The sequence below is a fragment of the Hemiscyllium ocellatum genome, chromosome 18 (assembly GCF_020745735.1).
Source record: "Hemiscyllium ocellatum isolate sHemOce1 chromosome 18, sHemOce1.pat.X.cur, whole genome shotgun sequence".
In the NCBI taxonomy this organism is placed as follows: domain Eukaryota; kingdom Metazoa; phylum Chordata; class Chondrichthyes; order Orectolobiformes; family Hemiscylliidae; genus Hemiscyllium; species Hemiscyllium ocellatum.
Window position 1 is genome coordinate 42,132,820 of NC_083418.1, and position 21,066 is coordinate 42,153,885.

Genomic DNA, 21,066 nt, shown 5'->3' on the forward strand with positions numbered 1-21,066 from the left:
ACTGTCCTACCTATTTCTGACCTATCACCACCACCCCCCACCTTCATCTATTTATCGCATTCCTAGCCAACTCCCCACCAGCCCCAACCCTTCCCATTTATCTCTCAGCCCCCTTGGGCCCACCCCACATTCCTGATGAAGAGTTTCTGCTCGAGACATTGCCTCTCCTCCTCCTCAGATCCTGCCTGACCAGCTGTGCTTTTCCAGAGCCACACTTTTTGACTCTGATCTTCAGCATCTGCAGTCTTCACTTTCTCCCATCTTAAAAATTCATGACATGCTTTTTGGGAGACTAAGTTTTTATGTGCCTCCTCCTTCAGCAAGTCAAGTGTTAATTTTTCATCCCGAAGGACACTATCAAATCGACTATAGTTCAGACTGCTTGACTGAAACATGAGAAAATAATAATGCAGCTGGTCTTTTAAAGCTTTTCTGTTTATGTGTATGGATGCATCTGAGTCACAAAATATAATTGGTCCGTGTTTCAGGAACACCTGCTCTTTTTTAAAGGCTTTTACTTATTAGGTTCCAGTATTTTTGATGAAACTACAATGAAAATGCAATTGTTGCATTTGTAACTCTAGAGATATTATTTTCAAACCGTAACTGATTCCAAAACCAAATCTTAAAACATACTTTCATTCTAAAAGGAACCACAAATTCATCCATCTAAACAACAGTCAGCAAATTATAGTTTCCTCAGATAAAATCATGATTTCAGACATGATATAATGGTGAACTGTGAACTTTGTCGTAATAAGTGTCAAGGAACTCCTCAATCAAACAAGTCAAACCTGCTCATTGATCTTCAATGACACACATCAAGACTTGAGGGTTAGCTTTGACCAGAAACCTTGAGCCATATCAATAATATAGCTAAATTGCATGGCTGGCTGGGTTCCTTGATCTGGAATCATAGACGGCCCCTCATTAAGCTGAAGAAGCTACAGCTTCCACAGGCAAGGGGAGGACTGGATTTCCCAGATTTTAGGAAATATCAGTTAAGTTCCCTATTAAGCTACATAGCCGATTGATTGCGGGTCAGACAAGACCCAATCCGGCTGGACATCGAGACTTCTCAAATAAAATGCCCACTTATTAACCTCTGGTTTTCAGACAAGAGGAAAATCATCACAGATCAATGTAAAAACCCTATAATACAATTAAAGCTTGGAATATAATGCAGCAAAATGAGGGCAACTCACATAAAACATCCCCCTATGCTGCGATAGTGGGAGCATGGGGGTTTCAAATGGGGCTTATAGATGCCACTTTCAAACTCTGGAGATCCAGGGATATCTCCTGTTTAGGGGATCTGTTTAAAGAAGAGGTCCTGATGTCTTTTGAACAGCTGCATCAAATTTGGATTACATAATGGTGATCTCTTTCAATACTTCCAAATTCGAGGTTACATACAGAAGACGACTACGCTATTAGACAGTCTTTATAAATCAGATAGAGAATGTAGAGTGTTATGGCTAGTGGGGGTATCTTCGGTCAGCACCTTTTATCATTTATTACATGATAAGTATCGAGAGATATGGACAATCTGCTTAAAACATGGGATCAGGATTTGGGACTGGAAATCTCTATAGAAATGCGGAATAACATGTGGGAAAATGCCAGAAAAATCTCCATCTGCAACAGAACTCAGGCCATTCAGTTGAAGATACTTCATAGAGCCCATATAGCACCAGAGCGATTGGAGATGCTCCTGCCTTAAATTTTGCCAATGTGTCCCAAATGTAAACTAGAGGTGGGCACTCTTGTACATTGCTTATGGACCAGTTATAAGATCCATAGATATTGGACTAAAGTAGCAAGTGCTCTAACAGAAATCTTAGGAACGGAAATTAAAGTGGATCCAGTATCTCTACTTTTGGGCTTTTCAAACTTACCCTCCCTGGATATGCACGGGATGAGATTATTTTCTATTCTCTCTTTCTGTGTAAGGAAAAATATTTTGGTAAACTGGGTGGCTGAGGGTCCCCCTGGACTTACGAATTGGCACAGAATAATCGTGGAATGTATTCTCCTTAACTTCCTTACAAATATGGTGCACCAAAAGACCGCATTATTCCATAAAATATGGCAGCCCTTCTTGAATTACACAAATACAGATATATCAGCCATCCTAACAAGGGCTTTTATTTAATTGAGATGGAGAACCTGGCTGGTCCAGGGCCCCTTGGGAGACGACTCCCACACGAATACGGGTTTTGTTATGATTCGATGTTAACACATTCCGAGTATGTATCTCACTACTCAATTTCTGTGTTATCAGTCGGTTTTTTTTGCCCTGAATAATGTAAGAGATTTAATCATACACTCTGGTTAGTCGTAGGTTAGATTAGTAGTTAGTTGAGTTTTGTTTTTTTTCCTCAGTATTTCTTTTTTCTGTTTGATAGATTTTGGTTATTTAATTGTATATCAATGTTTATACTTGGGTTTTTTTATTTGTAAACTTGTAAAAATGTTAAATTTTCAATAAAAATATTTATTAAAAAATAATATAGCTAAAATATAGGGCAGGAGGTGGATAGTTTCTAAACATTGTTACCTTGTAACCTCTCTAGCTCTTAACTGTCTGTGATACAAACTCAACCTTGATGGGTACATCTATAGCAGCATTTAAGAAGCTCAATATCAACTAAGACAGAGTAGTATGGATATTAGCATACTTGCTAGAGAATCAATGTTCACTCTTGCACAAGGTTTGGACATAGTGTAGCAAGTTATTATTAGTTTACAGAACTTTCCTCCATTGCAACTGTTAACGCAAAAGAGATTGTATGAGAGATGACATAATAATCCTGTTTGCTAGTTTCATGCCATTCTGGCTAGATTCTAAATACCATTCCTTCCATATTTACAGGGCTGTGAAAATTTCACTGTCACAAGGGCTACAGCAGTTCAAGCATCTACCATCACCTTCACAGGAAAACTAAGCATGGGTAATAAGGAGTCTTACCAATGTCACTCACATCCCAAGATCAACTTTTAAAAAGTAAACCACAGAAATCACATTTACAGCTACAAAGGAGTCTACAAACCTTTTATGTTCAGCATTTTCTGAAGCAATGAATTAATTCCACAGTCTTAGTCTCTCCCTTTCACCATACACCTCAGTTTACATCACATGCCAATCAACTCAACATTAAAGAATATGATAATGTCGATTTCGAAGCATTTCATTCTTTGAACTAATAATTCATTTTTAACTTCCTTCCTCATTCTTTCAATTACTTCTGGATTGAAGTTGTTGGAGAGTCAAGCAATCAGTCTTTCTCCGCTCATCGGTAAATCTTTATCTATACATGTATTCATCAGTGAATAAGGTCCACGCAGAGAACAGTAGTAAGAAATGAAAATTAAAAGCTTTTTATTTGAATGCATGAAATGTCCACACAAGATAGATGAACTATCTGTAGAAATAAACTGTTTTGACCCAACCATCAAACTTATCCAAATTCTAGAACTGTTCTGGTAGACTGGAGAGAGGGAGAGAAAAAACACGGAGAAGTTTGCCAGACATCATTTGTTGGCTGGGATGTGGAGGTGTTAGTGTCAGATTGGTCACACAACACCAGGTTACAGTCTAACAGGTTGTTTGAAATCACAAGCTCTCACAGCTCTGCCCCATTGTCAGGTGAAATGAGAAGAGCACCCAGGCACAGACTTGAAAATCAGACAGTCCTCATGGTAGACTGGTTAGCAAAGTTAGATATAAGGTGAGGTAGCCATTTGGATACAGAACTGGCTCAAAGGTAGAAGACAGAGGGTGGTGGAGGAGGGTTGCTTTTCAGACTGGAGGTCTGTCACCAGTGGTGTGCCACATGGACCGGTACTCAGTTCACAGCTTTTCGTCATTTATATAAATTATCTGGATGTGAACAAAGGAGGTGTAGTTAGTAAAATTGGAGGTGTAGTAGACAGCAAAGAAGAATTTTGTAATTATCAATGATAGCCAACAGAGGTACCATTAATGGCCAAGCCCTGAAGGACAAATCTGGCAGACTAGACCTACAGCTAGTGGGGAGGGAAAAGTCCACTTGATAACTTTCTCGCCAATCTACTACTGTAGATACATTTGTTCAAAACAGCATTGATAGGAATTATCATCACAATCTTTGTGGACATGATGTCTATGGTGAGGATATTATCCCGTGCTGTGTGGCATTAATACTATATTTAAATGGGATAGATCCACATCAGATCTAGCAGCTCAAAACTGGTCACCCATGAGGTGTTGTGAACAATCGCCAGCAGCAGAATTGTACTTAATTACCATCAATAGCTTCATGGCCCAGCACATCCCGCACTTTACCAATACCATCAAGTTAGGTTATTAACTCAACTTCAATTAGAATTGCAGAAAAGCATATCAGGACTATTTCTGGGACTACCTTAAAAATGAGAAATTGACTGGTAAAGTGACAACAAAGTACAACATCAATGCTAAACAGCAGAAAACGGACAGAAATAAGTAATCCCATGACCAAGAGGTCACATCAAAGCTCACATTGTGGACAATTAAACAACTGATCAGATCAAGTTCCTATTCCCAACAATATGGGTTCTCAGTACATTGGTACAAAAGACAAATCTGAAGAATTTGCAATAGTTTCAGCTAGAAGTCCCGATTGCATGGTCCATCTCAGTCTCATCTTGAGCTCCCCAGCATCACAAATGCCAAACTTGAACATAAAACTGACTTTCCACGATATCTAATTAGAGCTGTTAGCACAAAATACAACAAATGATATAGGGTCTGAGAATAAACCAGCAATAATCCTGCAGACTTGTCCTCCGGAATTGAAAGTCCCCCTAGCCAAGATACTTCAACATAACTCCAACTCTGCCCAGGTTTGTCCTGTCCCTAAAACACAGGACAAATCCAATTGGTATAACTAACGACCTATCAGTCAACTCTTGATAACAGTGATGAAATGGAAAGTGATGAAAAGTGTCATTGACAATGCTATCAAGTGAAATTTACACTTCAATAACCTGCTCATTGATGTTCAGTTTGGGTTCTGTCAGGGTTACTCAGTTCCTCATCTCATTATAATTTTAATCAATAGACCAAGGGCCTGAACTCCAGAAGTGAGGTGAGACTGACTGACATAAAAATCGAGGCAACATTTAACTAAATGTAACATCAAAACATTTTAGCAAAACTGGAGTCAATGGGAATCAGGATGGAAACTGGCTAGAACCATGTCTACCAAGAAAGGAAGCTGGCTGTGGCTCTTGGGGCGGGTCAAATGTCTCAGGTCCAGAACAGCACTGCAGAAGAACACAAGGAACACACAAATTTAAATTCTTCAAAATATTGTCCTAACTCCAATCTTCAGTTTCAACTTCAGTTGTTTCATCAATGACCTCCTATACATTATAAAGTCCAAAGTGAGGATGTTTGCTGAATACATCGTAGCCCATAGCAAGAACTGAATAAGTGACATGTGTTAGATATCATCTTGTGGAGATATCTGTGTTGTCACATTGTACTATTTGTAAGCTTAGAATTGGAATGTCTTAGTGTGTACATCTTTCTAAGTGTCAGATACTGGAATGCAGCTTTATAAAAACAACCCTGAAGTATTGGTTGGGGATGGGGCCAAGGGTTCCTGTTTAGGTACAAGTTATGGTTAGCAGTAAGAATGGTGGCCAAGTTGATTCCATCAAAGCAAGGTGGTCAGAGTACACAGAAGCTAAGAATATTTTTCCCATTAGTCAAGAATTGGAAATAATTGTTTAGAAATTGTGGGTTTTGTTGACACTTGTACATAAATTTAGGTTAAAATATTACAAAATTATTTTCAACAAAAAAGGTGTAAAATAGAATGCATTGCTAAGATTTTTGCATTTACTGAGTGATAGAAAATACTTATATTTGTTAGAAGATACTTATATGGGAGAACTTTGAAATTAGGAGTAAAGCACATGCTTAGCAGTTGGCATTTGCCGGAGTAATTATCTCAGATTTTGGATTGCCGTAAAAATCCAGAAGTTGGGATCAGTAAAGTACATATTAATCATTTTGGGAATACTCACCTTGGTTAACTCTTATTCTGTCTCCACAAATGCTACCAGACTTGTTGAGTTTCTCCAGCACACTGTTTTTATTTCAGATTTCCAGCATCCCCAGGATTTTGTTTTTATTTGTTTGGAAGCTGTGTGTAGCTCCAGCAATTAAGGTGGATTAGAAGCTTTAGCAATTAAGGACCACGACACTAAAGATGAAGTCTTAAAGCTGCAAAGTGATTTGTAGATGTATTAAAGTTGGCTAAGTTAAAATGTTAAAGGATATTGTGATTGAAGAAACCAGGGTTCCAGAGAAAGGATAGGCCGATCATATTGTACTTGTGAATTATGCTGTCCCTCCACTAGCAGAATGCTAAGTATTAAGAACTGTCCAATAAACGTTGATGGTTTACCTTTCAAATTAATTATTTTCCTTCTTGTCAGTTATTGCCAAACAAGAACTTGGGGTTTAGTATAAAATGCCAATCGCACAAGTAAAACTAATGCCATGCAAGTGCTCTGCAAAGATTACCTCCAATATTTAGCAACATTATCACTGCTGAACCCCCACTACAAGTGTTTTTTTTGAGGGTGGGTGGGGGGGAAGGTGAGTTGTTACCATTGTCCAGAATACTGTGGTTACAGGTAAGAGAATAGGAGTCAGATTCTGGTGCACAAAAGCCTCTCTATCATCAAAGCACAAGTCAGGGGTGTGATGGAATATTCTGCACTTGACTGGATGAGTTGAGCACCAACAACACTCAATAAACTTGATAACATCCAGGACTGGACGACCCACTTGACTGGAACCCCATCTACCACCTGAAATATTAACTCCATTCACCAACTGTATAATGGCAACAATATACACCATCTGCAAGATGCACTGCAGCAACTCACCAAGCTTCTTTCAACAGACCTTCCAAATCTTCAACTCTAACCAGAGATTGTCAAGGGCAACAGATGCACTGGGATATCATCATAGAATCATGGAACTCCTACAATGCAGAGAGACCATTTGGCCCATCAAGTCTGCACAGACCCTCCAAATAGCAACCCACCTTATCCCCATAACCTCACATTTACAATGGCTAATTCACCTTACACATTCCTGGACACCATGGGACAATTTAGCATGGCCAATCGATGAAGTCTTCAAATCTCTGGACCAAAGGAGGAAACTGGAGCAGCCAGCAGAAACCTATGCAGACGTGGGGAGAACATACAAACTCCACACAGTCACCCAAGACTAGAACTGAATCCAGGTCTCTGTGCAGTGGTGCTAACTTCTAGCTTAGAACTACACCACCATTCTTTCACTGAATAGTCGCTGCTGGTATACCTGCACCAGATGAACTGCAGTGGTTCAAGGCAATGGCTCACCACCATCATGTTAAGGGCAAATAAAAATAAACAATTCCTGGCCTTGCTAGAACACCTTCATCCCATGAGAGACTAAAAAAACTCCCATGACTGGTTATCAAAATACATAAAAATACTGACCACATCCTATGAACGATATCATCAAAAAGTTGGATTAGAAGAAAAAGACAAGGGGTCAAGAATGGATTCTTAAGTACTCCAAAGGGCATCATCATCACTGCTTGTTACTCCAAACCTTTTCATATGAAGATTATTTAATCTGATGACATCAATTTTTGAGTAAGTCTCACTGGGATAAAAGGAATGCGAGAAAAACAGCTATCATAATGTAAACATTCCTCCAGAGTATTAGGAAGGATGAGTGAAACCAAGCAAAGACAGTTTTGTAGAAGACAGATAATATATATTAAGTGTATAGCACATTTATACTCCATGTGAATTGCCTCCCATCCTATATTTTCTAACCCTGTTCAAATATTCTTTCTCCCTCATGTGTAACTAGCTTCACCTTGAGGTATTTATGCTTTTCATCTTCACTAATCCTTTTTGGGAGCACATCTCACATTGCCAGTGTAAAGAAACTTCTCTTAAATTTCCAATTGGATTTATCTGAGTCCAACTATATTATTCAACCTTTCCTCATAAGTATATCCACTCAGTTCTTGTAGAATCCCTCTGGATCTTTTTGAACCTTCCCCAATTCCCCTATATATTTTCCAATTATGGAGATAAAGTTGTGCACAGTACTCCAAGTTAAGAAATAAAAGACTGATTCAAATTTAACATAACTTCACTGCTTTATAATTCCATCATTGCAGAAATATGCCTCAATGTTTAGTTTGATTTCATTATGACTTTATCAAAGGCTTTTTGAAAGTCCAGATATCATTCATTTGTTGCATTGCTTTTATCTAACATTCCTTTGGTTGTTAACTTGATAAGATTGTTCAAGCATGATTTTCCCATTTGAAATCCATGCTACTCTTTATATTTTTGGCTTCTATATATTTTTCTGTAGTATCTTTATAAATAAATGTTCCACATATTACTGACTATACTAGTAACAGCTTGAAGTTTTTGTCTCCTTGTAAGTGGAAATATCTTTGTATTTATTCCTTTATAAATCTTTAGACATTTAAGTAAATTTGATAGTAGATTTTAACAGCAGATCCATTTCCAAAGCAGGTTCATCAAGGTTGATCAAATTTATTTTGCACAATTCCATTGATGTCAGCAGCAGCATGGTGGCTCAGTGGTTAGCACTGCTACCTCTCAGCACCAGGGTCCCAGGTTCAATTTCAGTCTTGGGCAACTGGCTGTGTGGAGTTTGCACATTCTCCCAGTGTCTGCGTGGGTTTCCTCCAGGTGCTCCGGTTTCCTCCCACAGTCCAAAAATGTGCAGTCAGGTGAATTAGTTATGCTAAATTGCTCCTAGTGTTAGGTGCATTAGTCAGAGGGAAGTGGGTCTGGTTGGGCTACTCTTCAGAGGGTCGGTGTGGACTTGTTGGTCCGAAGGGAATCTAGTCTAAAACCAACCAATTAAATTTACACTCTGTGGTAGAGGAGTTTGGTGACAGCCTAAACAAATGGACTAGGCAATCCAATCTATTAGGTGTATTTTCAGACAGAGAGAAAATATACACGTAAGTATCAAAATATTAGACTGTACATAAATACATTTAGTACTTTTTTTGATTCCAATGACTTTTTAAAACTAATTTCCTATATTTTGGAATGTCTCTCTCTCTGTTCTCTATATTAGATTTTGTGATGGCTTGGGTCAGAGAAGGGGTTGATTTCCAGCACACTCATCCAGTGAGTTGCAATAGTATCAAGAGAAAGATTTTTAAATTACAAATACTCAATTTAGCATCTCTTATTAAAGTTAGTTTGTAACACAGAGGCGCTGGTAGACATTGGTCTTTTTTTCCTTTATGGTGAGTGTTTAATGTATACTAACCCTTTGCTTTATGCTTATTAATAAGTTTTTAATTTACTCATGGGATTAAACAAAAAATCAGTTATCAAGATATATGCAATTTACTGAAAGTAACATCGATATGTGGCCAATCGTGGTAAAGAAAGAACAATTGTAAAAGCTTTTAATACATTCCAGTGCAAAGTTAGGATTTAATGTTCAACAACCTGTTTTAATAAGCGTTTCAGTCACTTCCAACTGTTGTCATTATAAACGAAAAAGGGAGTTTACTTTGAACAATATAGATCTTGAAACTGCATGTACGAAAGAACGAAAGCTGAAACTAATGGCAATCCAGATCAATACCTGGAACAAAAAGGGCTACTCTTTCGGCTTCAGAACCCTACACCCAAACAACTCTTTTCTCGTGTCGGCAGAAAGTGTACATTAACCAACACCTCTTGCATGTATTTCTCTTCAACATCATTCGCAGCTCTCTCAAAAGAGAGCCCGGCCAACTCATATGGGCACAATAGGTAACAATCCAAAACAATATATCACGGTTAAACTGTTTTTTACTGTCAACTTGATAAAGGTCCCGTTAGAAAAGCCAGCCAGTCCTTGTGGTGAGGAAAATGTGGGAAAAAAATGTGCAATAAATAAAAAGGGTCAGTGACGGTTCACAGCAACATCCACTCAGCTCCTACGGTTGGTAGTTAACGTGCGATAAATTTGAAAATGTACCGAGCACCAAACAACAAGGAGAGGAAGGGGGGCGGGCGGGTGGGAAGAGAGAGGGAAGCGACTGTTAATTATCTATCAGAAGAAACTAACTTCCAAACGGTAACCGAACTACCCTCGAGTCCATGTTTTGCCTGACCGACACTTTTCCCCTCCACCCCACACAACTAAAACCTTGGCTGATCTGGGTAAAAGAAATAGGGCATACTGGGTAAAAAAAAATTACTAACCTCTTTTTTTCCAACAATTCCTCCCTTCGCCCACCATGCACTAGGAACGGAAACAGAGAGACACAGATCAGGCGGGGAGGCGGAGGCTGGGAGGGAGTGCAAGCGGCCCCTCACTCTGAATGCCCACAGCATCCCGCCCCTCAACACCGATCATTGGTCAGCACCTTCTGATTGACAGCTCCCGCTTCCACCCACTCCGCATTCCTATTGGACAAAGGCCAACGGCCCACCCGCCCGCTCCCGCTTGTCATTGCTCAGCTGCCACGTCAATCACAAGAGCGTCACTAGGATCTTCCGTTACCCGGGCCCTGCTGGAAACGGAGGGTTCACGATGGAGATGGTATTCATGTTCCCGGGTACCTACCGACGCCATTTTCCTCTGTGTAGCATGACGAGCAGTGACTGAATTGAGTTCGTTTTTTAAAACCGCAAGGAACATTTTTTTAAATGGAGAATTTAATAGGAAGAAAGAGCAGTACGCCTGTAGTCAGCGGCCACTGGCCTAATACCGCCTGTTTGTAACCGTCGTTGCTTGTTTGAACGCGTGTGGATGGCGCCCCCGAGTGACTGCTGAGCCACTGCACCAGCTCTCAGTTCATTCTCTGTTGACACCCAGGGAAACATATCACAGAATAAAATCAATTTCAACTCTTTCTCTCCCCGAAGAAAGAATATTTCGACGGGTATTCATTTTAAAACAAAATATTGAGTTCCTGCTGTCTTGAACAATAATTTAAGGATTCTCGTATGATTATTTTCATCCCCAAAAAATCAACGATTTTATTTAAAATGGAAAGCTGAAATAAAGTCAGGTCGAAATTGCACCATAGTGGACATTCGGGGTGAAAACAGCAGGAAATACTGAACAGGTCAGTCAGCATCTATGGAGACACAGAGCAGACCTAAATATGCAGAGCTCTGAATCAGAGGCAAGGCTGCTATTCACTGAGCCGTGACTGACAAGGCAATAATCTACAGAGTTGTTGATGAATGCAAAAAAAGATTAAATTAAAAGCATACACTTGTATATTGTATTTGCTGCTCACGATGCAGTTTGATCTTGATTAGCAATTGCTTACCAGACCATTTACGTTCAGTCTACAGTCTTCCAGTTTAGATTAGATTACTTACAGTGTGGAAACAGGCCCTTCGGCCAAACAAGTCCACACCGACCCGCCGAAGCGCAATCCACCCATACCCCTAACCTAACACTACAGGCAATTTAGCATTGCCAATTCAATGGAGTGGGAGGAAATCGGAGCACCCAGAGGAAACCCACGCAGACACAGGGAGAACGTGCAAACTCCACACAGTCGCCTGAGGCAGGAATTGAACCCAGGTCCCTGGCACTGTGAGGCAGCAGTGCTAACCACTGCCACCATGCTGCCCACAGTTTGTTTAGGTCCTTTGCCTAAAGTCACCTTTGGCCAACGTTCTATCACACAGGTCACTATCATCAGTCTCCTACAGTGTTTCGGTGGAATTGAACTTGTTTTTTTTTGTAATGAGTGGCTTTTGCTTTAAGTGGTACATCTGTCATTGTAATGTAACATTTTTTCCAAAGGATAATACCACAGTATTTGTAAATACATAATCTGTGGAGCGGTTGAGTAGGTTAGGCCTGTCTGTACTTGTTTAATTTAGATAAATGACACGCAACCTTATTGAAACATAAAATTCTTATGGGACTTTACAGGATTGATGCAGAAAGATTGTTTCCCTTTGTGGCGGATGAAAGGGGTCACATATTTAAGAGATAAGGAATTTCTCCTGTCAGAGGGTAGTGAATCTGTAGAACTCTACCGCAGAGTGCTGCTGGGTCTGGATCATTAAGTATATGGAAAGTTGAGATAGATAGATTTTAAAATCAATAAGGGAATCAAGATTTATCTGAAAAAGGAGGGAAAGTGGAGTTGAGGATTATCTGATCTGTGATCTCATTGAATGACAGAGTTGACTCAATGGGCTGAATGGGCGAAAGTGTGGACTGCAGCTGCTTAAAATTAGAGTCGAGAGTGTGGTGCTGGAAAAGCACCGCCAGTCAGGCAGCATCCGAAGGGGGGAAAATTGACATTTCGGGCAAACCCCTTCATTTTCATGCACCACACTCTCGACTCAATGGACTGAATGGCCTACTTCTGCACTTACATAGAGTCATAGTCATGAAGATGTACAGCACGGAAACAGACTCCTCAGTCCAACTAAATCAAGGGAATCAAGGTTTATGGAAATAAGGCAGGAACAGGATACTGATTGAGCATGATCAGCCATGATCATAATGAATGGTGGTGCAGGCTCGAAGAGCAGAATGGCTACTCCTGCACCTATTGTCTATCTATTAACTCGTCCATGCTGACCAGCTATCCCAACCTAATCTCGTCCCATTTGCCAGCACTTGGCACATAACCCTGTAAACACTTCATATTCATATACCTATCCAAATGCCTATTCAATGTCATAATTGTACCAGCCTCCACCACTTCCTCTGGCATTTCATTGCATACACGCACCACCCTCTGTGTGAAAAAGTTGCCCCTTAGGTCCCTTTTAAAATTTTCACGTCTCACTCTAAACCTATGCCCTTTAGGTCTGGACTCCCCCACCCCAGCACAGTCAACATGTCTTCATAAAGGGTAAATCAAGCCTAACAAATTTATTAGATTATTTGAGGAGGTAACAAGCAGCATAAATAAGTGCATGCCAGTAGATGTATTTGAATTTCCACATAAGTGCAGTTCTGGTTGGAAGAATGTTGTGAACCTTGAAAAGGTTCAGAAAAGATTTAAAAGGATGTTGCCAGGGTTGAAGGATTTAAGCTATAAGGAGAGGCTAAATAGGCTGGGGCTATTTTCCCTGGAGCATCAGAGGCTGAGGAGTGACCTTATAGAGGTTTATAAAATCATGCGGGCCATGGATAGGGGTAAATAGACAAAGTCTTTTCCCTGGGGTGGGGGAGCCCAGAACTAGAGGGCACAGGTTTAGGGTGAGAGGGGAAAGATATAAAAAGGACCTAAGGGGCAACTTTTTCATACAGAGGGTGGTACGTGGATGGAATGAGCTGCCAGAGGTGGAGGCTGATACAATTGCAACACTTAAGAGGCATCTGGATGGGTATATGAATGTACAAAAGTATCTTAACATGAGATCCAGATAGAGAGAAGACTCTTGGCTGATCACTGTGCTGTTGGTGTCCTTCTCTCCTCGGAGCTCCGGTGTTTAAATGTTCAATAAACTCTGTTGTTGAAACCCAACTATGACTCCGAGGCTGGTGATTTTTCCCACAACAATTGGCTCTGCAAGCAGTGTTCTTATTACTGATCCACTGGTCGAAGGCCACAATCAGGGAGCCGGGTAAGAACCAATATGTACCCGCAAACGGGAAGAGTCAGACCGGGCCAAAGACACAGTTTAAAGGGTATACCAATTGTAATGTCTAACAGTACTGAGTTTTAAAAAAATTAAGTGCATGTCTATGGAGAATAAGTGTTTAACTGTATTAACTGTTGTAAGGACCTGCTGCTTGTGCTGAATCAGCCAGAAAAACAAGGTACTGCCTGTCTCAAAACCCCTGCCTTAAACCGGTTGTTAAGAGGGGTAGCCTGCCCAACGCGAAGGTTAGGATTTGAAGTGGGAATTGAAGCCCAAGTGACAATGTCAGGTAACATTGGACTTTGTAGGGTCAAACAACAGAGTCCAGTTAGAGTTTAAGTTAAAATTTGGGTGCTTGTAAGAGCCATATCTCAGTGGATCGCACATTGCCAAGGTGGGGAGCATGAACACTGTGAGTACCATGATATCCTGTTAGTCCTTAGTAGAGCTTGAATCATGGTGCTGGCCGGGAGGGTAGAGAGTCCCACTGGTAGAGAGCACTCCAAGCTAGAGGTAGGTGTCTGGGCCTATTGGGATATGTTGGAACAGTAGAGGTGGCCGGGAGGGTAGAGGAGTCCCGGTAGAGAGCACACCCTCTTGCAGCCAGCATTCCCACACAACTGGTAGGTACTGACTAGTCGTGGTGGCTGGGAGGGTAGAGAGGTTTCACTGGTAGAGAGCACACCTTGCTTGGAGGCTGCTACAGGCTTATGGACGGTGCTGGGACAGTATTATTTGTCAGGGGGTAGAGATGTCCCCACTGGTTAGAAATACTTTACTGGTGGTATCTGGGGTACACAATCTGCTCAATGGCAGATCAAAGTTTTAAGGGGGTATATTGCAGGTTCCCTTGTTGAGAAATACAAGGCAGATAGACAAAGGTTCACAGCGCAAATGAAGAAGAGGGGTTGGGATCCATCTCAGATATTAGCACAATAGAGAGAGTGGATAGATAAACAGAAACGGAATAAAACTAAAAAGATTGGGGTAATGTTAGTGGACCAATTAGCAGGTCTAATTGAACAAGTGTGTGCATCCACGAGTAGTTGGAGAAAGGACCAGGAACAAGTTAAAGAGCTGGAGGACAGAATACAAGAGTTAAAGCAGGGAACAATGTAAAATATTGCAGTCAGCACAACAGAATAGTGTGATGGGAAAAGCATGGGGCACCCCCAAACACCACACGGAACACTACGGAACCGCAGAAGTCCCAAGGTCAGCAGAGAAGACAACCAGCTGCCCCCATTCTTGACGATAAGGGAGGAGGGAGAATTTACATGCCGGCAGAAATAGGAGGGAGTAAATGTGAAATGATCATGGACACAGGATCGCCATATCTATCACAAACTTACCCTTACCCCATACAAATAAAATGATTTACTTAACTGGGGTAGGAGGGGATAAAACACCAGCTGACTGAAGTAAATTACCCTCATAGCCCCATGAAATTCTACGTATGCTAAAGTAATGAGGGCACCATAACAGGCAATGATCTCATGAGAGAATATAATGTTCTAATTGATTATGCAAAAGGGAAATTGATTTGGCCCAGAAAGGATTGTCAAAGACCGATATTGGGAAAGTTATAAATCACCTTGAAACTATTAAAGTGGCTACAGTTACTAGTAGGGACAAGAATCTTGAAAAAGGGGGACGAGGAGCCATCTGCGCCTCCGTTCCCGGAGCTGGGCAGAAACAAAGTTAGATACAGGTTTAGTTAACATATAGGAGAAAGTGAGGTCTGCAGATGCTGGAGATCAGAGCTGAACATGTGTTGCTGGAAAAGCGCAGCAGATCAGGCAGCATCCAAGGAACAGGAAATTCGACGTTTCGGGCATAAGCCCTTCTTCAGGAATGAGGAAAGTGTGTTCAGCAGGCTAAGATAAAAGGTAGGGAGGAGGGACTTGGGGGAGGGGTGATGGAGATGCGATAGGTGGAAGGAGGTCAAGGTGAGGGTGATAGGCTGGAGTGGGGTGGGGGCGGAGAGGTCAGGAAGAAGATTGCAGGTTAGGAAAGCGGTGCTGAGTTCGAGGGATTTGACAGACAAGGTGGGGGGAGGGGAATGAGGAAACTGGAGAAATCTGAGTTCATCCCTTGTGGTTGGAGGGTTCCCAGGCGGAAGATGAGGCGCTCTTCCTCCAACCGTCGTTCCCGGACCAGAGCATAAGCCCCACCAGCAAAAGCCAATAAAACTCGAAGTAGAAAAAGCAGTTGTGGAGATAGCAAAAGGACTAGTGACACAGGGAATCTTGAAAGCAAACACAAGTACAACTAATCCCCCAACATGGCCAGTAATAAAGCCCATTAAAAGGAGCCAGCAAGAAGGAGTTCAAGTTGGCTAAAACTCAAAGGAAACCAGGCAGCAGATCAAGCTGCTCAGAAAGCCAGAGAACAAGAAGCCACTGATTAGGCTGCAATAGCCTCCACCACCATCCTCTGTCTTCCACATTTGAGCCAGTTCTGTATCCAAACGGCTAGTTCTCCCTGTATTCCGTGAGATCTAACCTTGCTAACCAGTCTCCCATGGGGAACCTTGTCAAATGCCTTACTGAAGACCATATAGATCACATCCACTGCTCGCCCTCATCAATCCTCTTTGTTACTTCTTCAAAAAGACTCAATCAAGTTTGTGAGACATGATTTCCCACACACAAAACCATGTTAACTATCCATAATCGGTCCTTGCCTTTCCAAATACATGTACATCCCGTCACTCAGGATTCCTTACTACAACTTGCCCACCACCAACATCAGGCTCACTGGTCTATCGTTCCCTGGCTTGTCCTTACCACCCTTCTTAAATAATGGCACCACATCAGCCAACCTCCAGTCTTCTGGCCCCTTACCTGTGACTATCAATGATACAAATATCTCAGCAAGGGGCCCAGCAATCTCTTCCCTAGCTTCTTTCAGAGTTCTTGGGTACACCTGATCAGGTCCTGGGGATTTATCCACCTTTGTGTTTCAAGACATTCAGCACTTCCTCCTCTGTAATATGGACATTTTTCAAGATGTCACCATCTATTTCCCTACATTCTATATCTTCCATGTCTTTCTCCACAGTAAACACTGATGCAAAATATTCGTTTAGTATCTCCCCCATCTCCTGTGGCGCCACATAAAGGCTGCCTTGCTGATCTTTGAGGGGCCCTATTCTCTCCCTAGTTACACTTTTGTCCTTAATGTATTTTTAAAAACCCTTTGAATTCTCCTTAATTCTATTTGCCAAAGCTCTCTCATGTCCCCTTTTTGCCCTCCTAATTTCACCCTTAAGTATATTCATACTGCCTTGATACTCTTCTGAGGAGTCACTTGATCTATCTTGTTGTACCTGACATATGCTTCCTTTTCTTCCTTAAGCAAACCCTCTATTCTTTAGTCATCCCATATTTCCTAAACCTACCAGCCTTTCCTTTCACTTTAACAGGAACTTTCTCTGGACTCTCGTTATCTCATTTCTGAAGGCTTTCCATTCTCCAGCCGTCCTTTTACCTGTGAGCATCTATCCCCAATCAGCTTTTGAAAGTTCTTGCCTGATACAGTCAAAATTACTCTTCCTCCAATTTAGAACTTCAACTTCTAGATCTGGTCTATCCTTTTCCATCACTATTTTAAACCTGATAGAATGTAGGTCATTGGCCCAAAGTGCTCCCCCATTGATACCTCAGTCATCTGCCCTGCCTTATTTCCCAAGAGTAGGTCAGGTTTTGCACCTTCTCTAATAGGTACATCCACATATTGAATCAGAAAATTCTCTTGTACACACTTGACAAATTTCTCTCCATCTAAACCCTTAACACTATGGCAGTCCCAGTCTATGTTTGGAAAGTTAAAATCCCCTGCCGTAACCACCCTATTATTCTTACAGATAACTGAGATCAAATGTGTTTCTCAATTCCCCACTGACTATTAGGGGGTCTATAATACAATCCCAATAAGATTATCATCCCTTTCTTATTTCTCAGTTCCGCCCAAATAACTTCCCTGGATGTATTTCCAGGAATATCCTCCCTCGTTACTGCTGTAATGCTATCTCTCATCAAAAACACCACTTCCCCTTCTTACTTGCCTCCCTTTCTACCCATCCTGTAGCATTTGTATCATGGAACATTAAGCTGCCAGTTCTGTCCAGCCCTGAGCCATGTTTCTGTAATTGCTATGATATCCCAGTCCCATGTTCCTAACCATGTCTTGAGTTCATCTGCCTTCCCTGTAGGCCCTTTGCATTGAAATAAATGCAGTTTAATTTATCAGTCCTACCTTGTTCTCTGCTTTGTCCCTGCCTGCCCTGACTGTTTGACTCGCTTTTCTCAGATTGATATCTTTGCTCATTATCTCCCTGGGTCTCACCCCCCCGCCCCAACCTTACTAGTTTAAATCCTCCAGAGCAGCTGTAGCAAATCTCCCTGTCAGTCAATTAGTTCCCTTCCAATTCAGGTCTAATCAGTCTTTCTTGTACAGGTCTCTTCTACCCCAGAAGAAATTCCAATGATCCAGACACCAGATCCTCAACCATGCATTCATCTGCTCTGTCTTCCTATTCCTACCCTCAGTAACTCGTAGCACAGAGAGTAATCCAGATATTACTACTCTCGAGGATCTCCTTTTTAAATTCCTGCCTAACTGCCTATATTCTCCCTTCAGAATCTCATCTTTTTCCTTCCTATGTCCTTGGTTCGAATGTGCACAATGACCTCCTGCTGGTCCCTCTCCCCATTGAGAACATTCTGCACCCTCTCTGAGATATCCTTGATCCTGGCACCAGGGAGGCAACACACCATTCTGATTTTTTGCTGCTGGCCTCAGAAACGTCTGTCTGTGACTTGGACTGGAGAGTCCCCTAACACAATTGATCTCTGGAAACCCGACGTACCCCTCATTGCATTAGAGCCAGTCTGGATACCAGAAACTTGGCCTTTTTGTGCTACATTCCCCTGAGAATCCTTCATTCCCTACATTTTCCAAAATGGCATACTTGTTTGAAATGGGGATAGCCACATGACTTTGCACTGCCTGCCTACCTCTTTTACCCTTTCCTGGAGTTAACCCATCAATGTGATTGTATCTACAACTTTTCCCCCTTCCTATAACTGCCATACATCACACCTCCTTGCTATTGTAAATACCTCATTGCCTCTATCTCTCCAACTGAGCCATTTGATCTGATAGGCATTTATCGCAGATATAATCCTCAGTAACACATAAACTCTCCCTGAACTCCCACATCCAATAAGAGGAGCATATCATTCTACTGAAGGCCAGTTTTGCTTCTTTCCATCTATAGACCCAGAAAATAGCACTTTCCTATTCCTCTACAAAACACCGCTCCAGGCTAACTTAATATTCGTGGCTTATATTTTTAAGTTTAATCAAGAGACATATCTCAATGAAACATATAATCAAGGAAGAACCCACTCTGCTCACTACTGCAGACTTACACCAAGGCTACACTTAAAACTATTTACTTATCTGTCTCTGTGCTGTGACCTCTCCCAAATAGGTTCCTCCAAAATCAGTTGTGAATTTCACTGTTAATTTTCCCAGATGTACTCCGATGTCCAGCGATACATGACTTCAAACAGCAAAGGCAGAAACTGCACAGGTTCACTGCTGTGTCAGGGAATAGTGTGATTTTCTCTCTCTCTCTCTCTCTCCCCTGCACTGCCTGACCATGTGCTGCCTTTGTATGGTCCTCTCACTTTTAAACTTTTGACTTTTTATTTACAAAGTTTCAAAACAATGCAACGGCGTATAACAATGCTGCTCCTGGAATTCGAGGAAATCACCTCCACCACCCGAAATACAGCCCGAAATCTTTCCGTCCTCCATCTTTGATTATCCAGAATTCATGGAAAAGTTGGACCAAAGGATCTATTTCCATGCTATACATTTCTATGACTCTATGACATAAAGTTACTTAATAAAAGAACCTTTTTCAGAACTGATTATATCAGAATACTAGAGCAGATGTTTTATCAAAAGCAAAAATGGAGGAACATGAATGCTGTGATCAAAATCAATTTGTGTAGAATATGATTTTTGTTGAGTGTTCTTGTGTATTTGATATAAATACATTATTATTGCTGGAGTAAAACATGTACAAATTGAATAATAATAAATGGGACTTCTAATAGGAAATGTGGGGGAGCACTTTGGGGCCAGTGACCATAATTCTACCAGTTTTAAAATAGTGATGGAAAAGGATAGACCAGATCTAAAAGTTGAAGTTCTAAATTGGAGGAAGAGTAATTTTGACAGTATTAGGCAAGAACTTTCAAAAGATGATTGGGCGCGGATTTCGCAGGTAAAGGGACGGCTGGAAAATTGGAAGCCTTCAGAAATGAGATAACGAGAGTTCAGAGACAGTTTATTCCTGTTAAGGTGAAAGGAAAGGCTGGTATAGGGTGGTGATAGAGGGTTGTTTTTTAGACTGGAGGCCTGTGACCAGTGGAGTGCCACAAGGATCTGTGCTACGTCCACTCTTTTTCATCATTTATATAAATGATTTGGATGTGAGCAGAAGAGGTACAGTTAGTAAGTTTGCAGATGACACCAAAATTGGAGATATAGTGGACAGCAAAGAAGGTTACCTCAGATTACAACAGGATCTTGATCAGGTGGGCCAATAGGCTGAGAAGTGGCAGATGGAGTTTAATTTAGATAAATGTGAGGTTCTGCGTTTTGGGAAAGCAAATCTTAGCAGGACTTATACACTTAATGGTAGAGTCCTAGGAAGTGTCACTGAACAAAGAGACCTTGGAGTACAGGTTCATAGCTCCTTGAAAGTAGAGTCGCAGGTAGGTAGGATAGTGAAGAAGGCATTTGGTATGCTTTCCTTTGTTGGTCAGAGTATTGAGTACAGGAGTTGGGAGGTCATGTTGCGGTTGTACAGGACATTGGTTAGGCCACTGTTGGCATTTGCATGCAATTCTGGTCTCCTTCCTATTGGAAAGATGTTGTGAAACTTGAAAGGGTTCAGAAAAGATATACAAGGATATTGCCAGGGTTGGAGGATTTGAGCTATAGGGAAAGGCTGAATAGGCTGGGGCTGTATTCCCTTGAGCATCAGAGGCTGAGGGGGAGCTTATGGAGGTTTATAAAATCATGAGGTGCATGGATAGGATAAATAGACAAAGTCTTTTCCCTGGGGTGGGGGAGTCCAGAACTAGAGGGCATAGTTTTAGGGTGAGAGGGGAAAGATATAAAAGAGACTTATGGGGCAACCTTTTCACACAGAGAGTGGTACGTGTATGGAATGAGTTGCCAGAGGAAGTGGTGGAGGTTAGTACAATTGCAACATCTAAAAGGCATTTGGATGGATATATGAACAGGAAGGGTTTGGAGGGATATCGGCTGGGAGCTAGCAGGTGAGACTAGATTGGGTTGGGATAGCTGGTC

At 41.4% G+C, this 21,066-nt stretch overlaps 1 protein-coding gene across 3 annotated transcripts in view; it reads right to left on the reverse strand.

Moving 5' to 3' along the window:
- Nucleotides 1-10,384, reverse strand: part of znf143b (zinc finger protein 143b) — a 98,081-nt gene extending 87,697 nt beyond the window's left edge. For 2 of the 3 annotated variants that reach the window (XM_060838907.1, XM_060838905.1), the window contains exon 1: nt 10,300-10,384. In XM_060838907.1, coding sequence (XP_060694890.1) covers nt 10,300-10,336 — 37 coding nt within the window. In that variant the 5' untranslated portion in view covers nt 10,337-10,384. The remainder of the gene's footprint in view (nt 1-10,299) is intronic. The other variant, XM_060838906.1, reaches the window with a different exon arrangement.
- Between the last annotated feature and the right edge of the window lie 10,682 nt (nt 10,385-21,066).